This window comes from Maniola jurtina, chromosome 8, assembly GCF_905333055.1.
Source record: "Maniola jurtina chromosome 8, ilManJurt1.1, whole genome shotgun sequence".
NCBI classification, from domain to species: Eukaryota; Metazoa; Arthropoda; class Insecta; order Lepidoptera; family Nymphalidae; genus Maniola; species Maniola jurtina.
The window spans coordinates 12,112,561-12,140,444 of NC_060036.1; the positions used below are offsets into that span (position 1 = coordinate 12,112,561).

The following is a 27,884-nucleotide window of genomic DNA, read 5'->3' on the forward strand; positions in this document are numbered from 1 at the left end:
CTCCTGCCTGGCGATTTTCAGTTTATCTGGAGCCAGCCTTCGGGGTGAACACGATACTGGGGGTCCTGGTGTGGTGCGGATATGGTGTTGTGTGGTGTGTTTCACTATACCTGGTGTACCGGCGGGGCGAGTGATATCCGGGAATTCAGATAAAATGTTGTGATATCTGCTGTTGCCGCCGGTCGGAACCTTCACACTGGTTACAAGCATATCAGAAGTAGATATATTCTTACAGTTAGCCAATGTAGCCGTAGTTGCTATAGAAGTGAGATTATCTATTAAACGCTTGTTGCGACAATCTACTACAAGGTTGTAATAATTTAGAAAATCTACGCCTATTATTGGTTTTGTAACATCTGCTACAACGAAACGCCACACAAAAGTCCTACGAAGTCCGAAATCTAAAGCTAAATTCACAAAACCGTAAGTAGCTATCACAGAACCGTTAGCTGCACTCAAAGTATATTCAGTCCGAGTACGACGGTCACGTAGCGCTGATCGGGGGAAAACACACAGATCGCTACCGGTGTCGATCAGAAATTGCGTCTTCGACGATCGATCAGTGACGAACAGGCGACCAGTAGTTGTTGAAGGACGATCGTTTGTCGCCGTTACCGACCGCCCATCGAGTTTTCCGACTTGAAGTCACAGGGGCGAACGCATGTGCGGGCTTTATCCCCATACTTGTTATGATACCAACACAGCGGAAACTTCCTGTAGTTGGATTGTGTTCGTTGCCTTGAGGAATTACGCGTGCCTTGGGATGTGCGAGAACGTGATCTGCTGTTCCTCTGCGTCGCCATTTGTTGAACCTGCTTCCGTAGCTCAGCTATTCCCTCAGTGAGGTCGCTGATGAGTGAGCTAGGGACTCGTACTCCAACTTTAAAAACATTGTTGTGATTTGTCGACTCGTTCCCCTCGCTATCGCCGGGCGGCGATGATGCCGACGTGCCTCGTACGTCCTTACTCATGTTCGTATATAGAGGTCACCAGTAAAGGAATCCTCGGTGCGTTGGTGATAAAGTAATTAAACGGCACGAGTTCCTTTGTAAAAATTTAGTTTTAATTTTTTCTCACAACAACATAAAATAAACAATGATAACAAAAACAGTCCTGACGTATAATAATCTGAGTGAAGGTTTTTCTTTTTTTCAAACTTTTATTTTTAAATAAGAATGTGTGTAACCTACACTCATACTAATTCATAGCATTGCATTCATAAAGTCAGAGAGATGTCATATCACTAGAGGAGCAATCCTTTGAGGGACGCGTGGCTTAGTTGCGTGACAGCGCATATCGTTTTCGTCATTGTTGAGCAACGTTGACCTGCCTATATAGTTCCTTAATCAGCTTTGACTCAAGTCGGTAACTGATTACTAATTGATAAGAAATTGAATTTGGAAGTCGAAAATGCCAAATTTTCGTTTCCTCCGTAACACGGAGGAGTAATTCGTCTTATCGTCAATTTTAGTGATAGAATTTTAATAACAGAGTTATTTAAACAAACACCAACCCTCCCTCCTAACATCATTAAATTTTTTGTTATTTATTGCATAACAAGTTAGATAAGTACCTACAATAATTACAAGTGTAAATTAAAAATTTATAACACCCCCGACAAAGTATTTGAGTTTTCCAAAGCATCATTTTCAAATAAATAATTATGTATTTAGGCAACGTCCATCTTGACAGCTTGACATTTGTCAATTGACATAATATTATGAACCTAACGGTTATCTGACCTTCTTTTCTACAAGAAAACAAGAAAAGAGCTGATAACTCTTAAACGGCTGGACCAATTTTTTTGGATTATAGCTAAGAACACTCTCGATCAAGCCACCTTTCAAACAAAAAAAAGTAAATTAAAATCGGTTCATTCGTTTAGGCGCTACGATGCCACAGACAGATACACAGATACACAGACACACAGATACACAGATACACACGTCAAACTTATAACACCCCTCTTTTTGGGTCGGGGGTTAAAAATACACTTTTGTAAATTAAGTAGAACCCATAAACAAAATAAATTGAACTCTGTCCATATAATCATTTTATTATTCATCACAAGGAATTTTGTGTCATTATTATTGACTTAAATATTCCAATTTGTTGTCTTTACTGCTGTTTAATAAACTAATGTCACTCTACTTACCAGTCTGAAACGTTATTTATTACTTTTGTAGGAGTACTTTAAAAAAAATTAATACTTAGTCAGCTTTTGTATACAAGCAAAATGATCAAAAATTAAACCGCTTGGGTAAAAGGAGTTTGAGATTTTGCATGTAGATTTTGTGACGTAGACTCCCACCAAGAAAGGATTTTCAGGAATAAGGTAGGTTAGGTACACCTGAACGAAACCGGAGTGGATCAGCTAGTAAAATTTTGAATTAAAGAATTAAAAACAATGTTGAAAATCTCTTGAGTATAATATATAGAGCGAGGACATTAGCGAAAGATAAAATAAAATTATTTTATCTCTAAATATATCCTTGCAAAATTATTATCTTATATCATTGAAAATGTAACCATATAATTAATATAGGTAGCAAAGATAAAAACCGGCCAAGTGCGAGCTAGACTTGCGCCCCGAGAGTTCCGTATTTTTTCGACATTTTGCACGATAAACCAAAAATTATGGATAAAAATAAATAAATATCTGTTTTAGAATGTACAGGTACCCTTGCATATGATACAACACTTGGTATATTAATCTTACTGTGAAAGTTGAAAATACTAATTATTTATTTGTTCATGAACACATTTTTTTTGTGATGTAACCACAAATTCATTTTTTGTTTACTAAATTGCATAAACTTGCAATGTTTTATATAAAAGTGTTAGGTACTATATCTTGTACGATATGGTGCGGAACCCGTCGTGTGCGAGACTGACTCGCACTTGGCCGGTTTGTTTCATAAGCATATTATATTTTATAACGATGCATTCTAAGGTAAAGGATTGTATTGGCTTGGATTGGCACCGATTTTCCGTACAATTTCCGATCCATTGGCCGTGGACAAATGGATAGCCGGTTAGCTACCGTCGCGAATTCTATTCTATTCTTTCTATTATTGTGTCAGTTTTGCGGATGATTGTCATGGACCATTCATTGTTGAATGTTGTTTGCTTCCGGAATCTCTAGCAGCCTACTCAGGCACTCACTTCAAAATTATTTAAGTTATTTAATAACAAGTGTAAATTAAAAATTTATAACACTCCCGACAAGTGAAGGTTACTGTAATAACTAGAAAAGAGCTGATAACTTTCAAACGGCTGAAAAGCGGCTGAACCGATTTTCTTGGATTATAGCTAAGAACACTCTTGATCAAGCCACCTTTCAAACAAAAAAAAAACTAAATTAATATCGGTTCATTAGTTTATACAATATATAGTCAAACTTATAACACCCCTCTTTTTGGGTCGGGGGTTAAAAATACTCTGCGAACTAAAGATTAAGTATTTCAAAAAAAACTTCTTTATGTGCTTAACTTTATTATTATTATAAAGGTAGGGTTCCGCATTGCTAAAACTTTGTCGTTCATTACCTACTTCTAAAACGCTAGTTTTTTTTCAAAAACAGTCTAAGGAATGAGGAGTTAAACAAATTTTTTCCTTGACTCTCACTTTTCAAGCAATTTAATAGGTAAATTGTGTGTATCGCACCGGGAACGGTTTGTATATTTGTGCTAATTATCAACCAAAACAGCTCTGCTTAGGTTTTCCACAATGCAAGCTACTTATCTCTGTGTTAACACCAAGGTCTGTTCAGCGGATGAGCACCCAAACAGACACAATTTTGAATATATTTTATAATATTAGTATAGGTTAGTATGCAGGGAACACGCTCACTAAACACAAAAGGGATAAAATTATAATACAATGGGCATTGGCATATTATTTTATCTATTGACTTTCCATATTTAGCGCGGGTCGGCGGACGTAGGTAATATTTCATTCATGATCCTAATATTGTTAGATTAAAGCCTCAATAGCTCAACGGTTAAGGAGCGCGGACTGAATTCCGAAAGGTCGGCGGGTCAAACCATTATTCCAACGTTGCGCTTTTCGATACAAGGTCGCTATTCTAGCCATCCTGGGACCCCAACTCTTACTGGTCTATTGGTTTTTGAACTATGTGCCCTGCCCATTGCCACTTCAGCTTAGCTAAGCCGATCTATCTTGGTTACTTTTGTTCTGCTACGGATCTAAGCATTTCTGATTTGAGCACGTATAGTACCTAACTTCAAGCATAGCTCTCTCTAGTCTCTAGCATTGTAGGTAAATTACGCTACCTATTAGAAACGTAATGCCTCTCCGTAAAAACTGGCGAAAACAGAATAACATAAATCTTCAGCACTGAAAATAAGAAAATTCCGAACTATAAAAACGAACTAAATCCGTTGCTATGTTTACAGAGTTAAATGTGAAATCACGTTTTTGAACCATAGCAGATTCGCATGTAGAAGAATCAGGGACGCCCACCGCATTATTATCTCAAGAAAACACCTACCATAATTAGACCGATTAGGAATACGACGCTAGGCCGTAGGAAGAGAAAATTATTTTTAAAGTGTTACCTATATTTACTCATTCTGTAATTTACATTTTTTTTTTAAATAAGTACCGAAAACAATTCGCTTCACTTGCAGTTTTGTTTGCGTAACATTTTATTTCCCTAATTTTCTTATTTAAAAGGTACATACTTTCAAAACATGAAATTTTGCAATGGCTAAACTCGTTTCAAAAACCAGGAACCGTACAGGGTTATGTCGGGCAAAAAAAAAACCACGAGAGGGTACGGAAAAGATCCTGATTTCCCCCAAATCAGTTCCTGCCTACGGCCTTGCACGACGTACAGTGAAACTATGAGCTCTACCAGTACTATTCCACTTGAAGGGAAGTAACCTCAGTCTATTTTAATAGAATTTTGCGCGCAAAAAATTTAGTAAACAGCTGTCAAAAGATGAGTGATTTTAGTGTTTCTAATTCTAACGATGTTTCTCATGTTTAAGTATCGTAAAAATAAACTCGGGGTAAAAGCCAATGTAATTAGTTATGATAATTAATTATATTTTTACTAATAAATTGGTACAAAACGGGTTACTATGGAAAGATTAACTGCTGACATAAATTGTATAAAGATTATTTTCAGTAGAAAACATTCGAACGTTTTTGACTTAACTATAGGTACAACTAGGACTTAGTTATTTCGTGTATATTGTATATTAAACTTATGGGAAAAGACAGATTTTTCGCGCCTGAGTTCCCGCGGGATTTAAAAAATCTAGTACGAAAACTCAGGCATATTCTGGTTCTGACTTCTGACTAAAGAACTAACTTTACTTGATTAAGAAACTATACAAGTGTAAATTAAAAATTTATAACACCCCCGACAAGTGAAGGTTACAGTAACTAGAAAAGAGCTGATAACTTTCAAACGGCTGAACCGATTTTCTTGGATTATAGCTAAGAACACTCTCGATCAAGCGCCACCTTTCAAACAAAAAAAAAAACGAAATTAAAATTGGTTCATTAGTTTAGGAGCCACAGACAGATACACAGATACACACGTCAAACTTATAACACCCCTCTTTTTGGGTCGGAGGTTAAAAATGTTTAAAGTCTAAGTAAGAATATACATTAGTACTTTAATAATTATAACAAGCCTCAAGTCGCAACCTTCAACTTGACCTTTCTGTTACATAAATTACGTCGTAAGAGCTTTTACGAATAATTACTGGATAGGTATTTATGTAAAGCGGTAAATAGATAACGTTGTTTGAACATGGTAATCAAAATTCAAAGACGTTTTCAGGGTTTGTTTATAAAGCTATTATAATTAAGAGGGTTCTCTCCGTCACTCGTTTCACACAATCGTAGTTCCAATTTCATTAAAGTATTAAGCAACCAAAGTCCATGAAATTTTGCAGACATATTCTAGAAACTAATATCTATGTCTGTGGTTTTCCAGATTTCTCTTAAAATATTCGGTTTCAAAGTTACGCGGTCTTTCCATACAAATCTTTGAGCCCCTGTAATTTTAAAACTACATATTTTTAGAAAAATCTAAAACACCACAGACACAGATATTAGTTTCTAGAATATGTCTGCAAAATTTCATGGACTTTGGTTGCTTAATATTCAAATGAAATTGGAACTACGATTGTATGAAACGAGTGACAGAGAGAGCCCAGTTAAGTGTCTACCTATTTGGACGAGGACGCGCTAAATACAAATTAGGGCCTGTCTAATGACGTACGTCTCCTATTCTGGAGGTCGAGAGTTCGATTCGGGACGTGCACCTGTAACTTTTTGGAGCTAGGCAGTCAGGCAAAACTGCGAAAAATGTCACGTAAATTTTGGTTTTTAAAAATCTCGTAGGAACTCTTTGATTTCCGGGATAAAAGTAGCCTAATTATCACTCTCCAGCCGGGCGATTCAGAACACTCGATTCGGAAAGTTACCGTTCGATAAGACGTACTTTCCATTGAAAAATACATCTTATCGAACGATAACTTACCGAATCGAGTGTTCTGAATCGCCCGGCTGGTCTCTAACTATCAACTTACGTTAAATGGATTTGCAACGATGAGGTCTAGGTTGGAACACGATTGCCCAAAAGATACAGGCTATATAAAGCAGAATTTACATTACGAAATTAGTGGTACTAAATTAGTTTCACGACATTAATTTCATTTTTCCTCTCTCGTCTGGCTTTACAAAGATTAGCCAATGTCAAGTTTGTAGTTATTTGTAACAAGTTAGATAAACTATACAAGTATGGACCCCGTCTGTGCCGGCGCTCGTCGACATACGCACGGCACCCCCTTAGAGCGCTTTCCAGTCAGTTTTAACAAAAAAAAACACTCCAAAGAGGCAGAGCACGCCCGCCAGCTAACACCGACACAGACAAAGTCCGTCTCTAACTATATCCATGGGAAAAAATCGGTTAAGTGCGAGTCGGACTCGCACACGAAGGGTTCCGTACAATGGTATACATACCCTAACACTTTTATGAAGAACTAGCCGATGCCCGCGACTTCGCCCGCGTGGATTAAGGTTTTTCGAAATCCCGTGGGAACTCTTTAATTTTCCGGGATAAAAAGTAGCCTATGTGCTAATCCAGGATATTATCTATCTTCATTCCAAATTTCAGCCAAATCCGTTCAGTAGTTTTTGCGTGAAGGAGTAACAAACATACACACACACACACACAGACACACACACACACACATACAAACTTTCGCCTTTATAATATTAGTGTGATACTGCAAGTGCATGTGATTTAGTAAATTAATTTTTCGTGAACACATTTTAATTTTTTTTGTGATGTAACCACAAATTCACGATTTTTGGATTTTCCCTTTACTTGTGCTATAAGACCTACCTTAAAAAACGCGTTGTGGCCGGGACATAAGAGAGGCATACTTGCACACTTACCGGTTTCAGCCAAACTACTGACAATTTAATGAATTGAGACTTTACATACTATTGTGAAAACATAATATTGTGAATATTTTGCGTCACTCCCTCACGAGTGGGGCGTATTGACAGTAAAATTAACAATTTATGTATCAATCGAGGGGTAACGATTTTCATTTGTTTGCGCAATCAACATTCTGTGTATTTACTCCATTTGTATGAACTTTATCGCCGTGTGACGTAGGACGACGCGGACGCGAGTAACGACCTCCTGTGAAATGACCAATGATCTAATAAAAAATCTATGAAGCATCGAGTAGTAAAATTCTGAAAACTTACTGTTGAACTACACTTGAAAATTACACTTTTACTGTTGAAGTGATTGTCGGCAGTCCCCACTCCCCACTGACTGCAATTTTTTTACTCAATATATTATTAGGCATAATTACCTACCTACCTAATACTTACTATAAAAATTAAAAAAAATCTAGGTAGGTATAGTGACCTACATAATTTATTTTTTTATATTACTAAGAGAAGATCACTGAATTTAAAAGTAAGATGGCTAGAATTTTTGGTCAGTCTTAGTAGGTGTAGTGTTCGGAGCAACTAATAATGTTGCACAATGCAGGTACTTGTGCATTTCTTAATAAACAGTCAGTTAGCATCCAGCCGTTGTTTCATTACGTTCCACTGGCGACGAGTTTGTGTATTTTATATAATTTACCACGCGTTTTAAAGTGAATATTGTAAAAATACAATGCCTATAGGTAAATTAGAACCATTTGACTTAAATTCCAAGCAGTGGCCCGCGTATATAAGGCGAGTTAAGCAGTATATACTTTTAAACGAAGTGAAAGATGAATTACAAGTGCCATTGTTAATTACTATCGTGGGTGAAGCGACGTACATTTTGATGTGCGATTTATGTTCGCCGGCGCATCCTGAATCGAAAAGTTTCGACGAATTAGTGAAATTGGTTTCGGAACACTTAGAGCCAAAACGTTCCGAAATAGCCGAGCGCCATGTTTTTCGCTTACGTCGTCAACGTCCAGGCGAGTCCCTCACGGAATACCTACACAACTTAAAACATCTGGCAACAACTTGCAATTTTGGAACGATGTTAGAGGAAAATTTAAGAGATCAGTTCGTATCAGGGTTGGCAAACGAACTGATGCGGTCTAGAATATTCGCCGAAAAAGACATCAAATACAAGGAGGCTGTGGAGCTAGCTCTTGCGTTGGAGGCTGCAGAAAAGCATGCGGAGGTGAGCGGGTCTACGATGACTTCGACATCGACCTCGAGTGCAGGCGGCGAGGCAGGCGAGGGCCTGCATCATGCGAGCGGGCGGCGCGGCACGGCGCGCGCGCCGTCGAGCGCGGCTGGCGGGCGCGGCGAGCGCGGCGGGCGCGGCGCGTCGGGACCGGCGGAGTCGAGCGCTGCTGGCGGGCGCGGCGAGCGCGGCGGCCGCGGCGCGTCGGGACCGGCGGAGTCGGGTGCGGCTGTGCGGTGCTGGCGGTGCGGAAAGCCGCATCGGGCAAACAAGTGCAAATATGTGCAATTTAATTGTGATAAGTGCCTCCGCCGCGGGCACCTAAAAATAATGTGTGATGAAGTGCGTAATTACGAGTCTAATGTGCGTAATAATTATGTGCTGGATGGAAGTGTCTCGGAGGAAGACGACTTCTTTAACCTCGAACTGGCAGCCAAAGGTAACGGACCATATTTTCTTAAAGTGCAAATAGACGAGCATCTTTTGGAATGTGAAATTGATACGGGTAGTCGTATTTCGGCGATTAGTGATCAACTTTTTTATAAACTTTTTTCTCATAAAAAACTAATCTCCGATAATTTAATATTACGTTGTTATTCGGGTACACAGATCGAGTCGTTGGGGTATGTGCATGTAGATGTCACGGTTGGGGAAGTGCGTGTACCTAACTTGACATTATATGTAATACAAAACGGTTCTCGACCTTTGCTGGGCCGAGATTGGCTTCGAGCTTTAGACGTTACACAAATCACATTAAAAGAGATAGCCGACGATCGATTTGTGGACCGGTTAACCGCCGAATTTCCAGAAGTATTTACGGATACGTTAGGCACTTGTAAGAAGACCATTCAATTACAGCTCACGGACCAGGAACCCGTGTATGTGAAAGCCCGACCGGTGCCGCTCGCGCTGCGCGGCCGGGTGCAGGCCGAGCTCGAGCGACTCGAGCGCGAGGGGTACATGTACCGCGTGGACCACTCGGAGTACGGCACGCCGATCGTACCGGTTGTAAAAGCGTGCGGTGAAATACGAATATGCGGAGACTATAAAGTCACAATTAACCCGAAATTAAAACGTGATTTTTATCCTTTGCCTCGAATTGAGGAACTATTTGCTTCATTGAGTGGGGGGGAAGAGTTTTCGAAAATAGACTTAAAGCATTCATATCAACAGGTTATGTTATCCGAGGACTCGCAAGCCTATACTGCTATTACCACGCATATAGGTACTTTCGTATACCGCCGCACGCCATTCGGGTTATCATGCATTCCTGAAAAATTCCAAAAATTAATGGAGGAAACATTACGAGGGATTCCTGGAACGGTAGTATTTTTAGACGACATTTGTGTGACGGGCTCAAACAGACAAACACACCTAGCCAATTTACGAGCGGTACTTGAACGGTTGCGGTCGATGGGTTTTACTGTTAAGTTAAGTAAATGTAGTTTTCTGAAACCTAGTGTGAAGTATTTAGGCTTCATTATCGATAAATCCGGGTTGCACCCTGATCCGAATAAAATAGAAGCGATACACGACGCACCACGCCCCGAAAACGTGACACAATTAAAAAGTTTTCTTGGATTATTGAACTACTATGGGAAATTTATACCGAACCTCAGTACATTATTATTTCCGTTACACGCGTTACTGAAAAAGGATGTAACTTGGAAATGGAATGCACGTTGCGAGGCCGCGTTTTCGGGGGCCAAGAGCGCACTGTTGGGTGATAAGGTGTTAGCTCACTATGAAGAGGGTCGGCCGTTGGTACTGTCCGTGGACAGCAGCGCGTATGGCTTGGGCGCTGTGCTCGCGCACCGTTATCCGGACGGCAGTGAACGCCCTGTTAGCTGTGTTTCGCGAACATTAAATGATACCGAAAAAAATTATAGCCAACTTGATAAAGAGGCACTAGCTATTTTCTTTGGCATTACAAAACATCACCAGTATATATTCGGTAGACAGTTTATATTGCGCACAGACCACCAGCCCTTAAGCTTCATTTTCGGAAAGAAATGTGGAATCCCCCAGACGGCCGCCAGCCGTTTGCAGCGGTGGGCTGCGCGCTTGTCGGCGTATGACTTCACGGTGGAGTTCGTGCGTTCCTCGGACAACGGCCCGGCCGATGCTTTGTCCCGCCTGCCATTGCCGTGCCGACGGGCGACCCCTTCGGAGTGCGTAAGCTATGTTCAACTTATCGAAGAGAACTTGCCGATTAGTTTTAAAGACGTTAGTAAGGAGACAAAGAAAGACCCCTTATTAAGTAAAATAGTCGGCTTTGTGATGTTTGGTTGGCCGTCGTCAGTAGCGGGCGGCGAGGAGGAAAAAGCTTATTTTGCGAGGCGAAATGAGATAGTTTTAGAACTGGGTTGTTTAATTTATAAATATCGAATTATAGTTCCGCCATCATTGCGTAAAGGCGTGTTAAAGGAAATACATGAAGGCCATCTGGGCATTAATAAAATGAAAAATGTGTCTCGTAGCTATGTCTATTGGCCTAGTTTAGATCGCGATATCGAGGACTTGTGTCGAGAATGTGAAGCGTGTCGGATAGTCCGCGACTCCCCACCCCGCGCCACACTTCATCCCTGGGAGTACCCACTTTGCCCGTGGCAACGCGTGCACGCCGATTTTGCGGAATGTGCAGGTAAGAAATATTTGATCGTCTTAGATGCTCATTCAAAGTGGGTAGAAGTGATCAGTATGACACGTACGGATAGCGATGCCGACGTTACATTCGAAGACGCGGTCGGGTCGCCTGGGGGCGAGGGTGCAACGCAGGCGCCGGAAGATGTGCACTCTCCAACACCGCCGCCCCCAGGCGCGTCCGCTAGAGCTTTGCGAGCATATCATCGTAAGAAGAAGGTCTAGTTTAATAACTATGTGATAACTATGTTCTATTGGGTTTAAAAAGGGGGGAAAAGTGTAGTGTTCGGAGCAACTAATAATGTTGCACAATGCAGGTACTTGTGCATTTCTTAATAAACAGTCAGTTAGCATCCAGCCGTTGTTTCATTACGTTCCAGTAGGTAGACCATTTTTGTGCCGTATGGGATGGCTATGCTGTACAGCCTATCCTACGCCTAACAAAGCACATTGAGTGCTTATGCGTGTGTGCGTGTGCGCGTGTGTGCATGTGTGTGTGCATGTGTGTGCGTGCGTGCGCGTTTGTGTGTGTGTGTGTCTATGTGTACTACTATAGTCTATAACTGAGCCATAATAAGTAGTTTGTCAACTTACCTATGGCGTAATAGCCAAGTAATAGCATACTAGGTTGAGTAGGTACTTACTTCTAATATTGAACTTTCTAAGAATAGAATACGTAATTAGCAACCTACAAAGTACCTACCTATAAAGGAGTTTCCCGTGCATAATAGTACAATGACGTATAGAATACGTATAGCTACTCTGTAGGTATTTCTGTGACGTCATAACGCCATATACCGCCACGTCACACGTGACGACGTCATTCATTTTAAATGGCATTTTATAATAAAATCTGAGATGGGATGAGAGCCTGATCAACAATGTAGTAGATACGGGAGCGATAAAATAGGGATCGATAGTAATAAATAATTTGTTATAGGTAGGTACTTAAGCATTTTTTGTTTTTAAATTTAGTTTAGGGGAAATAAAAAATACTTTTCTATCCTATCTATTATCTATTATTGGCATATTATTGTAAATTGAAAATGTACTTGAAAAGAGCAACCGCCGCGTTTCTTGCTGGTTCTTTTCGGTAGGAACGGCATTCCGAACCAGTAGTAGATTATTTTGATGATTCAAAAGCATTTGTAAAAGTTTAAATGAATAAAAACATTTTCAATTTTGAATTTTATTCAGATGATCCAAAATTTATAGTCGCTGATCGTTCCTCCCTGTATTAAGGCACATATGTGGGTACGATGTACAATCATTATATTATTCTGTGGTACAAATTACAATACAAACTTTCAGCTTTTATAAAGTAACGGAGACCTGGCCTTTTCGGGGTCTTAGTATATTCCTGAACATGTCAGTGCCGACCTTTGCTGACCTCGCCAGAATTTCTTGGATGCTCATTCCGGCTTTGCACCATGCACGGGTGGGCTACGGGCTTACACATTCCATAGACAAACATGTTTTTCATTTAATGTAGAGATTCCATAAAACAAAAGAGTATATTCCTCAATATATTATATGTATAATGACGGCGTGAGCGGTTTCCTCGCGTTGTCGTGAGCAGAATACTTTCTCAATAATGATATTATTATGCCATTCTTTGTTTACTGCCCATATCTATTTCACAAAGCTTATTAATGACACACACGTTCTGTAGAACAAACAAGTCTCGGTTGAAATACTGGTAAACAGTGTAGGGTGACCGTGCTGAAAGAGTCTTATTAGGACAGTCCCGGATTATTGTCATGAAAATTGGTTGTTATGATGAAAGCGAAAGTTGGTGTCGTTTTGTTTCATGCCGCCAGCGTTATAACTTGTAATATCTCTAAAAATAATATTTCTGGCATATATTTTATTTTTTAAACCTATCCCTATTGTCAAAAATCACGATCGCCTATTATTTATATAGGACAACTTATAGCTGTTTTGGTACACCTGGTTTTACAATAATCACAACCAAGTTCATAGTCGTAGTCTGGCCATAAATATTGTTACAGCGAAAAACTTCTGATTTTTACTTTTTTCTGAATCAAATTGTGGAATACTTTAAACTTCAATAGATTTCCTGCCATTAAAAATAACTGTGCATAGTGCATAGTGAAACAACGGTGATTTAGTATTCAACTATAGCTTACAGCTGCTCATGAATAGTGTACAGCTGTGCAAGCCGAAACACGTCAGATAGTATCTTGAAATACATACACGCACAAATAAGTCACATAAAAATTTAAATCAAACCGAATAATATTGAAAACAAAAAATGTAAGGAATCAAAAGCTTAATTTGATATGAAACAGACAAACCCGTATGGTGCAACATGCATCATGCGATATGCACCGCCCGCCCTCCCACTGCTAAACATGCAGGAAAACCAACCAAGAGCTTTCGGTTATCATGGACTTCCGCAAAGTAACGCCTGCTTCTATACCACATTTAGAAGGCAAAAAAAATGAAACCGTTAATGATTCCCTAAAGTATAAATCCGATCATAGAATTAAACAAACAGCGTCGATTTTATTAGCGGTAGGTAAGTAAAAATAAATCAGTCATAGAAACAAATACACGAAAGAATCGTAAAAGTGCCAATTGCGAAGAAACAATGTGTGAAACGAAAATATCTATCACCAAAGCGGCAAGCTAAAGATGAAATTTCAAGGCTGCGAGCGTTAAACTGCAACACTAGATTTTATCCCGGTTTTACTTATCTATACACATGAAAGTATTAACTGGCTGATATACAAATATACTCGTACAACTTAAACCGATGGATCAAAAAAAACTATATGGACTGTCCAATAAGAAAGGTTTTGAAAAATTCTAATAGGATTGTTGAACTCTAGTTCCAGAACCATGAAAATTATGTTGCTGGCATCAGCTAGTTAGATTTCTAGGGTTATACTTACTACGTCTGGTGGAAGACTCCACTCTTCCTCTTGGGTACCTTAATTTTAAATCTTAGTTACTGCCTTATTTAAATTAATTACGAGGCTATTTTTGCCAAAAAAGTTTAAAGAATTGTAAACCTTTTAATATTTTCTAGCATTATACAACTAAAGATTAAGATTGCAAATGATTTTACAATCACGATGATATGTCATGACCTTAATGACTTGGCAAATTGTCAGTGAATGATACAAAATGGTTTTTAGTTCACGAGAGCTTCCGCGTTTCACGAAAATATAATTTCATAAGTCTGTCGGTGCCATTGTCCGTCCGTCAGCTACCGCTTTATGCAACTTCCTGTGAACATATTGTTATATTTAGCGGTGCGACAGAAGAACTATCGTAACTTGATGTAATTGTTCAATGACATCATAATGATTGCTGGTTTACTATAACTTTGTTTATATGTATAGTACCTACTCGTCTTCTTTGATCTATCTAGCCTATTTTATTTTTAGGTCCATGCCTGTTCCTTGTATTTATTTTGAACCTGCTATTTATTACTACAAGTGCAACTGTTGTGATTGGTTAATTCATGACAGTCTTGACGTAACTGTGTGTTTTAGCCAATATCGAGAGAGTAGCAGTAAATCAGAGTTAAGATGATAGAGAAAGAGATATCTATACTAATAAATAAAATTGTAGTGTCTGTCTGTAATTTCGAAATAACTACCTCATATTAAGCTCATATGGTTATATGAACGATACCAACACTGAATCACACGTTTTTAAAATTTTTGTCTGTCTGTCTGTCTGTCTGTCTGTCTGTTTGAAAAGGCTAATCTTCGGAATGGCTGAACCGATTTTGACGGGATTTTCACAGACAAGTAGAGAATTGGCCAGGGAGTAACATAGGCTACTTTTTTAACCGACTTTCAAAAAGGGAATTGTGTTTTTCTACCTATGTACACCGAAATCTCCGAGATTTCTGAACCGATTTGCGTCATTTCTTTTTTAATCGATAGAGGAACTTTGTGACATTGTTTCATAAAAAAATTGGATTCCAACTCCTCAATCCTAATGCTGCAGAGGATCTGACCAATCCACGCGGGCGAAGCTGCGGGCATCAGCTAGTATTAAAATAAAGCAGTGTCTGTTACCGTACTTTGATAAGAAGCCAATCATAATAATCACAACTGCAATTGTGATAGTAGCAATATGATAATCAGTTTCATGCTAAAGGAACAGACCTCGGAAACCAAAGGAGACCATTTTTCTCTATTTTTAATGATCTAATCTTTCGAAAGCATTCAGGCCATCTTTATTTTACCAGCTATAAGTTTCCAAGTTCTATCTATTCTTTCGGTTCACTGTGATTTGCAAAAACTTCTCCAAAATTCACCAAAATCTTCTTCAACCTGAAATTCTTCAATGCTTTAATTCTTCAATTCTTTTTATTCAATATTTCTGTTCATGATTTTTTGCAACTTCCTCTCTAAGTACACTTCTGCAAGAATTTTTTACTAAACTTAACTAATTCATCTTTTACAGGACGACGTCACCGCCTGGTGAGCCTCTGGTCCGCGCACCAGTGGGGAAGCCAAGATGTCCGCCAGCTATATCGCGGTTGAGGGTGGAGAAAGTGGAAGGCGGCTTGGCGGTGGCCGGAGTTGTCGTAGCAGCCAACTGCCAGATCATATTGCCGATATTCGGATTCCTGTTTATGCTTGTTGGGTGTGTTCTTACTGGTAAGTTAGTAGATTATAACTTGGACAATGACGTTTAAGATATGGATAATAATGAAGATGATATTAATGAAGGACAGAAACAAACTGCGATAGCACCAGGAGCTATAGAATGTCACACTTAACACGTGTATACTTATAAATTACTAATTATACAAGGAAATGTATGAAGCACGGAATTTAATTTTGGGAATCGGCTTACTGGTATGAACCTACCTATGTAAATAGACTGCTAAAATCATAACCCTTCCTTTCGGCTTTGCCGTAGTCGGGTAAAAAGACAGAATGCCTTTACTTACACTTTTTATTGTATTACAATTTCTAGAAGCTGCTTTGGACAGGTTTTCCTAGCGTGTTGCGTCTAAGATTTTAGTTTTCTTACTTTAACAGGAAAAGTAGGCTGCAGTGCAATATTATCATGTTGGTTCCAATAGTAGAATGAATTGAATATATTTGATTGTCCATTGAATTCAACTTAATATAATGCAAGGGACTGCATAATGGACAAACAGACATTGTGACAGGACAATTGAGTTTCTCGATTATTCGTTTGGTTGCAAACATTTTAAAAATACTAAAGTGCAAATGTATCACAGAGCTAAATGGAATGTAGCAAAAGTTCCTCTAAGCGTTTGGCAAAGATCCCTTAGCTAGAAGATTCACAAAATGACAAAATATGAATAGGCGGGTGAACGGTTAGATATCGATGAAGCTAAAGCAATTCTCATCAAAAATCTACTTGGCGTAAATGAAAATGTATAAATAGGCAGAGGTCAGTGCCACAATAACACTTCGAAGCAAAATCATTTCTCGTTTGGCTATAAGCAATAAAAACGGTCACCAATATAATATAGATGTATGAAATATTGCTTAAAGCCTGCAGGCCCTTTATCCGTTCAAAGATCCCTTTCGGCGACAGCAATTTTCTTGTCATTCCGTTCTATGAGGATTTTGTGGGCCAATAACTCTTTCCGGCCGCTCTTAAATTTTTCCTTTTGAAAATATATTTTTCTACTTCAATTTTTTTTAGATATGTCAACAGATCTAATAGCTAAAACTAGAGATGCTTTTTTTATTCGAAGACATGTAAACTCATAATCTAAATGACTCAACTGATGATGTAGTCTTCATGAAAGCATGCTAAAAGCAAAAGACATCTCCACAACTTTACCCATACCTATCTAAAATATGTTCATATAAGTTTTTTCTTATTATAATTGTTACACTAACATGTATTTATTTAATACTAGCTGTGCCCGCGACTTCGTTCGCGTGGAATAGTGACTTTTCGGACAGCATATTTTGAATTACATATACCGTTTAAATTGACATAACTTTTTTATTTATGAACCGATTGACATGAAATAAGGTTTAGGTTTAAAGATATTTATTCTCATAAAGACATAGACAAGTCATTCACATGAGAACTTAACTCTAATAATACACTATTCGCCATTTTATTGCATAAATAAATAGTACTCATTCAATGCATTTATCGAAGTAACTTGAATTACTCATAATGTGAGCAGCTAATTCAGTTTTAAATGCATTGAATGAGTGTACATTTTTTATCTGTGCCGGTATTTTATTGTAAAGTTTAGCTCCTTCATAGGTAAGGGTTTTTCTGCCATAATTTGTTAAAAATAAACACTAAATATTAAGTGAAGCTTACTACGATATACTAGTGAAAACCATATCTAAATCGAATAAGCGGTTTCTGATATTAGCGTGCACAAACACACAGACAAACAGACAGACAAAAAAAAATTAATCACAATTTCGGGTTCGGCATCGATATAATAACAACCCCTGCTACTTTTTTTTTATATATTTCCATTGTACAGACACCACTTTTCTGCAATTTTATTATATGTATAGATTCAATGTTTGGCTGTTTTTTATCATTTTAGTTTATGGTTAAATAGTGACACGTCCGTTATTTATATAATTACTGCTGCTGTACACACATTTTTTGGAGAGTGCCTAGTTTTTTCACGGCTTGTATTACAGTTATTATTGTTATAATCTGTTATGTGCTAATACACAAAATAAAAATAAATAAAATAAAACCAGTTTCTACGCGAATTGTGCCGGAACGCTAAAATGCTTGTCGGTAAAACTTTGCCTGTAGGGTGATAATTAACAGATGCCGAAGTCTCCCAGCTATCTGGTGGAAGGCATTGACCTTTGGAAACCTAAGCCAATTCAGAAATTGTAAATTCCAAAATTGAATCAAACCAGTTCCGCTTAGGTATAAAGTACGCTGATATGGTAGATAGGTCGACAATTTCCTTTGCTCCAATTTATTCGGCGATGCCAACTAAAATTAGAGATGTGGACACTGAAAAGCTTTCTACTGACTAAAATATACAAGTCTGTGAAAGCATTTCTAGTGAATTTTTAAATCAAAAGCTTAATAATAAAATTCTCGTTGTTAAATCTAGGTTAGATTTCATTTATCTCGACGGTGATTTTTTAGTGATTCATATTAATTTAGGTTACCTACCTACTTAATAAATAGACTTGACACAAAACAACGATCGAAATTAGAAATAACAAAGTGTCTCTACAAATATTTTCGAATGGAAATTTTCTACGGAGGTTATTTACACAAATGCTTATAAATAAATACTTCTATTTCGTGTAATAACGACTAATTTTAAGTGCCTAATTTTTTATTTTAGTAATTGACCTAAACTTATCCTACCTATATTATTTGAGGCTACGACCTGAAAATCTATTATATGCTGTCTTACTACCTGGGTCGTACCACTTGGTACCATGTCAGAAACCTTCACGCAAGTGTTGACAACAACTTTACAAAGTTGCAACTCGATGCGCGAATATGTAACGAACGAATGAACACACAAACAGTATTTTTCATAACAATATGTACGGATATAGAGTCGTTCAATAATACGATATCTTATTTTTCCAGCGGCATCGTACCGAGGTTGTGGTGAAAACGAAGAACCTGACCACTATGCGGCTAGGATCGCCTTCACAGGAAACTCGCGGGTGCTTGGCCCCGTGTGCATCGTCGCTGGTGCTCTTATGACATTAGCTGGTAAGTTTAAATTCGCTTGACAACTTAATCTTGAGATACGTCATATGGAAGTTGGGATACGTAAAACCTGAAAACATGGTCAGGATCGCCTGCGAGAAACTTATGCGAGTTTGGTCCCATAATATATATGTATCATTGCCAGTGCTCTTATATTAATTAGAATGTTTTTTCCCTGGCATCTAGATATAACTGTGCACAAAAAAGCCCAAAACACTTATTAAAATTTCATTAACGGTAAGTAAGTCTGGTATGACAGGTGTGCTTTTATAGCGAACAAGGCCAAGAAATAAGGCAATACATACCTAGAGAATAAAACCCTCATTGGCCTTATAGTCATAGTAAAAGACTTTAATCAACCGAAATTCAGGACCCCAAAGCCCCGGATTCCGGAAATATCTCCAATATCCGGGTCTTATTGGGACAAATCCGTAAAAATCCGGGCGGATGGCAATCCTACTCTTTTAATACTCTATTATTTATCCGGGTTGTATGTTTGGGCAAAGTCGGACTTTATTGGCTTGCTGGCTCTTTCCTAATAAAGATGTATTGACAGTTCAAGTTTTGAGGCAGACTTCGCACACCTTTTTGGGTACAGTGATGAGCTTTGCCAGCGTGGCGGACTATGGCCTAAACACTTCTAATTCTGAGAGGAGATCCATGCTTATTAGTGAGCCGACGCGGACGATGGATTGATGATGATGGCGGGTGCAAACTGCAAACTTATCTTTGTCGCTGTTTGAACCTAGTCTAAAAATTGTTCGTAATAATTTTATTATTTTGGCGGTCAATGTATGTTTATTTAGGAGTATCTAAATAGTTTTATTGTGTTTCCAGGCATAGTGCTGTGCATGCTGATGCGCTCGGCGCAGCGCCGCCAGCGCCGGCTCGCCTTCCACTGCCCCATCCACGGCGACTTCTACCCGCTCAGCCCGCAGATCACCAGGAAATATTCACGTGAGTACCCCTCTATAGTCATATTCCTCATTACTGAGGGTCATGACCCCTTTTCCATTGATCCCATAATGGTAGGAGTTCTCTTGGGATAATAATGCGGTGAGATCCGAGATCCTTCTGCATACAACTCGACTAAGAGAACGACGACTCTTAGGTTAATTTACAGTTATTATCAGATGTTAGTGATAATAACCGGGACCGACGGCTTAACCTGCTCTCCGAGCCACGGAGGAAATGAAAAGGCCAAATTTGGACCTCTGAAGTCGGTCACCCATCCATTTACCGACTGGGGTCAACGTTGCTTAACAATCACAATCGATTGATATGCGTTGTCACAACAAGGCCACACGTCCCTCATGGTACTCCTATGTGAGAGATAGAGACAGAGAGAGAGAGAACAAGATAAAGAGATATAAGAAAGAGTACATGATAGAAAGAGAGATTACCACTGAATCACATTATCCCAAGAATACACATACACATTGAACATACTTTACCAACAAATTGGAATAACTACAATTCCAGGTAGCCCAGGAGGCCTCTGGCGCAGGCTGCGCGGCTGGCTGGGCATGATCGAAGAAGGGGAAGCGCCGCGCTGTCCGCGCTCCACGGAGCCCGCGTCGCCGGCGCGCGCCGACGCGCCGTGCCCGCCGCCCTTACCTTTCCTAGTGCCTAGCGATTCTGTTGTGTGAGTATCAGTCAGCTAATGTATAGAAATTGCATAACACACACGAGCCTAAGAGCCACGCCAGCCGCTTTGACCTTTCTTTACTTAGCGATTCTTTACTGTGAAAAGCATGGATTTGACTCGCTCCAGCAATGCGCGGGGCTGCAATTGCTTGTATAGTATGGAATATTATTGTAAATTGAACAATTGAAAAGAGCAAGCGCCGAGTTTCTTGCTGGTTCTTCTCGATAGGAACGGCATTCCGAACCAGTGGTAAATCGTTTGACGATTCAAAAGCACTTGTAAAAGTTTATTTGAATCTATTCTATTCTATTCTGTGAATGAGTACCTATTATTGAGTATGTATAGAAATCCCGATTATCATGCTTAACACACATCAGACACGCCGTGCCCACCACCATTACCTTGCTTAGTTCCTAGCGATTCTGTTGGGTGAGTATTAGGTATTAGGTCATACGGCTATATTGTGTAGAACCTGCGTATCCTGCGTAACACACGCGAGCCGATGATCCATGCCCCATTTCCTAATACCTAGCAATTCTGTTGTGCAAATATCATAGTATTTTCTATGATCGCATAGTATCTTTAGAGCCCGCGAGCCTTACGTAACACGCGCGAGCCGACGAATCGTAGCTGCCACATTTACCTTTCCTAGCGCCTAGCGATTCAGTTGTGTTAAGCATCATAATATTGAAAAATTTGTAGGTATAGAAATAGAAACCGCGTATCATAGTCATAGTAATATCTATAACCTTATAGTGGACATAATATACTATACCTCAAGTCTTGTAGTGCTTATGAATATTAGTATTTTCTATGATGGCATAATGGGTCCATGAGACCTGAATGTTGCTTAACACACGCGACTCTAGGTATCATATTGTAGCGGTCGCCACCTTCACAAGATGTCGGTTCTAAACTCAATCAATCAACAACGCTCGAAACACGAACCCCAGCCTGATAACTCACGACCTACGCCTAGATGGCAGCATGGGTAGCTTAATTGGAATACAAGGAGAAACACGCAACTTCCAATTGCATTGACAGAGCGTTTACCAAATTGCACTATATATAGAAGAGTCAACGTCTAACCGTCGGCCCAGCTGGCGCTACCGAGCACAACACCGCTCGGTTGGGAAATTTCCCTATTGCTACGGTCGAGCATACAGACACACAGCTCCCGTACAATATCATACCCGTCAGCACGTTGCAAGGATTGCAAGAAAGCGTTCTCGCAATGATTCTTCTTGGGCTGCAGCTATGCACATTCTAATCAAACAATTGATATGGGAGAAAGTGCTACAGAATTTTAATGATACGACGATTAGTGATATAAGTTATCTTTAATTTCTTTTATATATAGAAACGATATTTTTATTTACAGAGGAATGGCGTCAGTTCTGGGAGCGCCGCTAAGTCCTGAACAGACATTCGGCTCAATCAAATCACTAGCGATCTCTCGAGAGGTCGCCAGTTTCCCCTTGTCTCGATCTCCCACTCCACCACCAATGAGGTAAGAGAATAAATAACTTACTGCTAAAAATAAAAGATTCCGACGAATTGAGAACCTCCTCATTTTTTGGAAGTCGGTTAAAACATATATTCTGCTGCAAATGTCTAAAGTTCTCAGTTCTACGACGCAATCTCATAGTGTCTATAATGTCCTGCCGATCGAATTTCAGCCACGGCGGCTGATCCGTAGATAATAGACTATAGCCAACTCGGGTGACATTATAGTGCACAAGTGAGTGCGCAAACACATGTGCACTCTCTATTCCCTCACTCTCATAGCTCAATGGTACAGAAATCCGACACGACCGGAAAGAGATTAGGCGCATGCTTTACGTGCTCCCAACGTTGGCGGTGACACACCGCCAACTTCCTAACTCCGGGCTAGTAACGAGAATTTCTTTTGACCCGACCCGGGAATCGAACCCAGGACCTCATCATCCGTGGTTGAACATCATAACCACTAGACCAACGAGGCAGTTATAGTGTCACTACCCTTACTTTTCTGAGGTTGAAATCTGTAGAGCGCACTTTGACTGTGCTTAGACAAGTTTCAGTTAAAACGGGACAGATTTATGCCAGCGGTATAACACTGTCTCGTTTTAACTGTGTCAAAGTCAAAGTGCGCTCTATAGATCTCGAGCTAAGTGCTTAACGATTATGTTGTGTGAGTATCGTAATATCGAGCTATGTGTATAAAATCCATTTATCATCAAGGTCTGCATCAATACGTAGTCGAAATACCTCGAACACTTACGAAGCGATTTGCTTCCTCTTTTCTAATCCGAACTGCTAGGATATGGAACGCCCTTCCGGCATCAGTTTTCTCTTCCACCTATAATACGGGTACCTTCAAATCAAGAGTGAATAGGCAACTTCTAGGCAAGCGCGCTCCATCTTAGTCTGCATCATCACTTGCTAGCAGGTCTGATTGCAGCCAAGCGCTAGTCTATACTTGGAAGGTACTATTAATTACTTACTCTATGCTAGTATTTTGTCATCACTCATTTTAAACTCATTTTAGATAAGTATCTTATTCTTTATTTGGTTATAACAAAACTACAATGCTTAAAAAAAATGTTTCATCCTTTTCAGTTACCCACCATTCAAGGAAGAGTCCAAAGTGGAGTGCATACCCAACTCAGTGCCCCCGCATGCCGACTGCGGGACAACGACCTTCAACTACCGAGTAGTAGAGTGCAAACTGACCACCACAGACGAACTCTCCCGAAGCACGCCGCTCTCCGCGCCGTGCGACAGACAGAGACCTGCCACAGTGTGTATATCCATACCTAACGAAGGCAAAGGCTAGAGATACGAAAATATTTAAACATAGATTTAAAAAAAATCAGTGTTCAAATTTGGAATGGCTGTTCGTATTATGAACCGGAAACATTTATAACACGCCACCCGAATACAAGCGTCCGCTGGTAATAAAACTTGTAGAAGTTGTACTCTATCTATTGACGGAAAGAAGCTACTATTTAACTTATGTAATATAGCCTTCGTCATTTCCCTGCTTTTAACTGACTTCCAAAAAGGAGGTGGATCTCAATTCGGCCCGTTTTTCCCAACCGATTTTCTCGACCGATATGCAAAATTCTTTTTACCTAAGCAGGTATATACAAAATATTACGTTGATTGGTACTCCGTTTTTGCGTGAAAAAGATTTGAACCCTAAAGCATTTATAGCATATTTTATACATTTTGTATATCCAAAAACACCGCGCGTAACTTTGGTGTCAGATCGGGTGGTGTGTTAAAGATGTACTGTATCTATAATATTATAGTGTTAACATAAAACCAATTTGGTTGACGTCAAACCTTGGTCAGATGGTTGGTACTTGGTAGCGATTTTAGTATAGGTATTTATACTCTATATCCACGGAGAGAAGTAAGAATAGAGCTCTCTCTCTCACACAAATATGACAAAAAACTCAATAAACGAACCGCAACGTTCGTTCGTACTCATCCGATCCGGTCGTTTTGACTGATCGTCGCAGCGGCAAAACGTCTGTCAAATAACTCGGATCAGTCTTTTTTCCCGAATCAGTCATAATGTGAACAGCTCCATACAAATTGTACTGCCAGTGGCACATCCGTCTATTTAGACTGACCGAGAAAAAAGACTAGGTAATCGGATAAGTGGGAACGGGCAATAAGTTTTCCATACTGCTCTATTAGGGAACTCTCTCTATCAAAAAACGTTTGAAATTCAATTCGAAAACATAAGCTCGTTTGTGATTGGTTGGTGACGCATAATTATAAACGACCACTGAGATTTTTGTCTTTATTATTTGTATTGGAGACAGCCCTATACTAAATTCTCTCCGTGGATATAGTAAAGTAGAGAAACAACAAGAACAAGAAACCATATAAAGGGTTGATAAAATCCCGAACAAAGAAGTATGAAGCTGTTAACTTAAGAGACATGGTCATCAAGTTATAACAAAAGCGAGTTGTTACCAGCAAAATTATTTGATATGGAATAGGCACTCCATAGCGTAAATACAAAGATGTTGTTCTTTAATTATTTACACAGAATTCAGTATAGAAGACAGAAATGGTAAAGGGACGTGAGTTTGTCGCGCTGATGATTAATTCAGTGAAGCGTTAGGTGCGTTATTGTAAAAACGAACGGATTTGCTTAGTGCTAAAGTTTTATTTACGGTGCTTCAGATGGAGGGATGTGTAGATAATTATTGTGGTAAGTATTGTTTCTGTTTGAGAGTTGCTCAAAAGTTGTCACACTGTCCCGATATTAAATAAATACCATTTATATTAACTTATTTGAAATTCTGTGACTGCCCAGCGCGGTCCGACCATAATATCGACAGTAACTAATTGGTTCGTCTGTTAATGGCATTTGGCAATCGAAGTTCACAATGGGACTTTTTAATGTTAAACAGTGTGTAATGTTAAGAAGTGTGTTGACGATTTGTTTTGTCGGTCGTCTCATAGCGACCATTCCATGGATGTAAAATGACAGGGTTATTTTGAAAATACCCGCATATGCTTCAATATACTTCACCTAATATTAAAAACCAAATCATTTTTATTCTACAAATCTTTAAATTAATTTATGAAAAGCATTGCTGGATCTGAAAAAACAGCCTTAATAAGTCAATGAAGAATCCGAAATGTACTAGCTTTTACATGGTAACAACACATTTTAGAGCCGAAGTAGGTACTTCGGTAGTGTGTTTTAATTTTATTAATATACTAGTTGATGAAAAAAGAAATGACGCAAATCGGTACAGAAATCTCGGAGATTTCAGTGTACATAGGTAGAAAAACAATTCCCTTCTTAAAAGTCGGTTAAAAAAGTAGCCTATGTTACACCCTGGTCAATCCTCTACTTGTATGTGAAAATCCAGTTAAAATCGGTCCAGCCGTTCCGAAGCACAACCTTTTCAAACAGACAGACAGACAGACAGACAGACAGACAAAAATTTTAAAAACGTGTGATTCAGTTATGGTATCGTTCAAATAACCATATGACCTTAATATGTGGTAGTTATTTCGAAATTACAGACAGACACTCCAATTTTATTTATTAGTATAGATATACTGATAAAGCTTGCCGGTATTTTCAACATAATCCTTAACGTTATATTTATTTCTCATCAATAATAATGAAATACAATTATTTTGTCTGTAAAGGAATAAAACGTTTCGAATCCGCTCAATCACGTTGGTCTTCCGCTATCGCTTATTTACTTCAACCACAGAATACATCGAAATTCAAAATTTACTAGCGTTACCTACATTTTTTTTAGAAAACAGCCAATTAACAAGTACATTTTCATCTGTTTTGTACGTTACTATCAAAACAGCGCGTTTGTTAAGTTGCGAAAGATATGAATTACTATAAATAGAAGTTTATGATACAAGTGTGTAAAGTCGAGGTGGAAGTTTTAAGCCCGAGCCGTAGGCAAAGGTTTCAATATCGCCGAAAGCTCTACTAAAAATCCACACACACTTTACTATGTTTTTTAATACATTTGTATCTAAGAACCACCAAAAATTACTTTATACTACAAGCACCTGAAGGTACACTTTGTAATATTTTTATTGCACTTTATCTACAAAAAATGTGTGATAGTGTTTTATTTACCATGAGTTTGCAAGAAAAATGTTTTATATGTCGTCGTATGTCGCTAATCCCTGTTGTGTTGAATTGCAGAAAAACGGATAAACTCTTTGAAAATTATGTTTTAAATTCTTTCAAAGGTTATGAAATGCCAAACAAGTTTCTCTTTTACAATGATTATGTAAACTCATTCGATAGGTAACTACATTAACAAAAGACGGAGTTTTCAACATGTTTTATGTGAATGACAACGTCTTATGTACCAATTTTCTTACTATTAGGTGCAAAAACTATTGCAACACGAGTTAAATAATATATATTTATTGCACATTATACAATAGACTTAATTACAAACAAAAAAAACTGTGTATTTAAGTGCGTTAAAATATTTCTTTATTTATACCTACCTAAGTGAATAATAAGTCCGAATAATTATTAACACAAATTACTATTTAATTGCACTGAGCTACGTCAATTTTGTCAGTAATTTTATCGACGACTACCTATTAAATACGTAACTATACGTAAAAAATCACCATGCCTATTACGTGAGGTTCTAATTGTTACGAAACTGTCAAAAATACTTTTCATCAAAGGAAATAGAAAATGAATTTCAAACATTTTTAAACAACTTTGTACCTTTTCACAATTTCAATCAAATCTAATAAATCAATAAGGTCAAAATAATATTTTGAGACATACTTTTTTTTATCATCCTATCATCATAAAATAGGTAATTTAATAATAAGAGATATCTAGCCACAAGAAATTGTTTGGTTTCAAAAATGGCTATCATACGATGGCTATCTAGACACATCCCTTATTTTATTAGGTGGGTGGGGTAAACTACCCAGTTTATGACCCTGTGGTCACACTGTAATATAAATTATAAGGCATAATAATATACATATTATATTTTTATTTTTCTTACACTTTAATAAGAGTGAATTTGGAATGTGCATATTTTCCGTCAGTGTTTTTAATGTGTGTAAAGTATGAAGAGCATTATATATGTATATTATATAATATTACACAAATGACATAAACTTTAATTCAAGCTCACATTGAGACGTGCTATACTTCAAATACTTGTAATCCCAATTTTATAGTGAAAAAATATTATTTTTTATATTAAAACAGTTTTCATTGAACATTTGTTGGTCTAGTCCATTGTTAGTATCTAATTGTATTTTGTAAAATCATTACCTACATAAAATCAACATTATAATGTAGTAAGGTTTGTCGAGTGGTCTCGTACGATTTTTGGCTCAGTAGTATATTATTGTTCCTAATTTAACACATAAATGTTTTAAATACTACATTCTTTTCATTACTCGTTTTATATAATAGTTGTAAAATAAAGCGTTGTTAACGGTAAATACCAGTCCAAAAAACAAAACTATTTTTTTTTGTAATATAAGATAAATGGACTGGTCATCTAGCAACGCTTAGTTGTATAAAACAACATAGATACTATTTATAACATTGCTGTCTTTTTATAAGGATAATTTCAATAAAATCCGTTAATATCCTAGTTATACTATACCCGAATTGTGATATTTTTGTTAATTTAGCATTGTTATCAAATT

The 27,884-nt window shown here is 38.3% G+C and overlaps 1 protein-coding gene and 1 long non-coding RNA gene across 4 annotated transcripts in view; one reads left to right on the top strand and one right to left on the bottom strand.

Annotated features, from left to right (window-relative positions):
• The window catches only part of LOC123867740, a 101,565-nt gene extending 76,992 nt beyond the window's left edge, over nt 1-24,573 (top strand). For 2 of the 3 annotated variants that reach the window (XM_045909966.1, XM_045909967.1), the window contains exons 2-7: nt 15,791-15,987; nt 18,923-19,051; nt 19,886-20,005; nt 20,531-20,693; nt 22,078-22,206; nt 23,298-24,322. In XM_045909966.1, coding sequence (XP_045765922.1) covers nt 15,791-15,987; nt 18,923-19,051; nt 19,886-20,005; nt 20,531-20,693; nt 22,078-22,206; nt 23,298-23,514 — 955 coding nt within the window. In that variant the 3' untranslated portion in view covers nt 23,515-24,322. Of the gene's footprint in view, nt 1-15,790; nt 15,988-18,922; nt 19,052-19,885; nt 20,006-20,530; nt 20,694-22,077; nt 22,207-23,297 lie in introns of all 3 variants that reach the window. The other variant, XR_006796486.1, reaches the window with a different exon arrangement.
• LOC123867754 lies at nt 4,570-24,699 on the bottom strand. The gene is made up of 3 exons (XR_006796488.1): nt 24,568-24,699; nt 19,673-19,678; nt 4,570-4,580 (listed from the first exon to the last, which is right to left on the bottom strand). It is a non-coding gene; the product is annotated as an uncharacterized LOC123867754 (long non-coding RNA).
• Nucleotides 24,700-27,884: the final 3,185 nt, after the last annotated feature.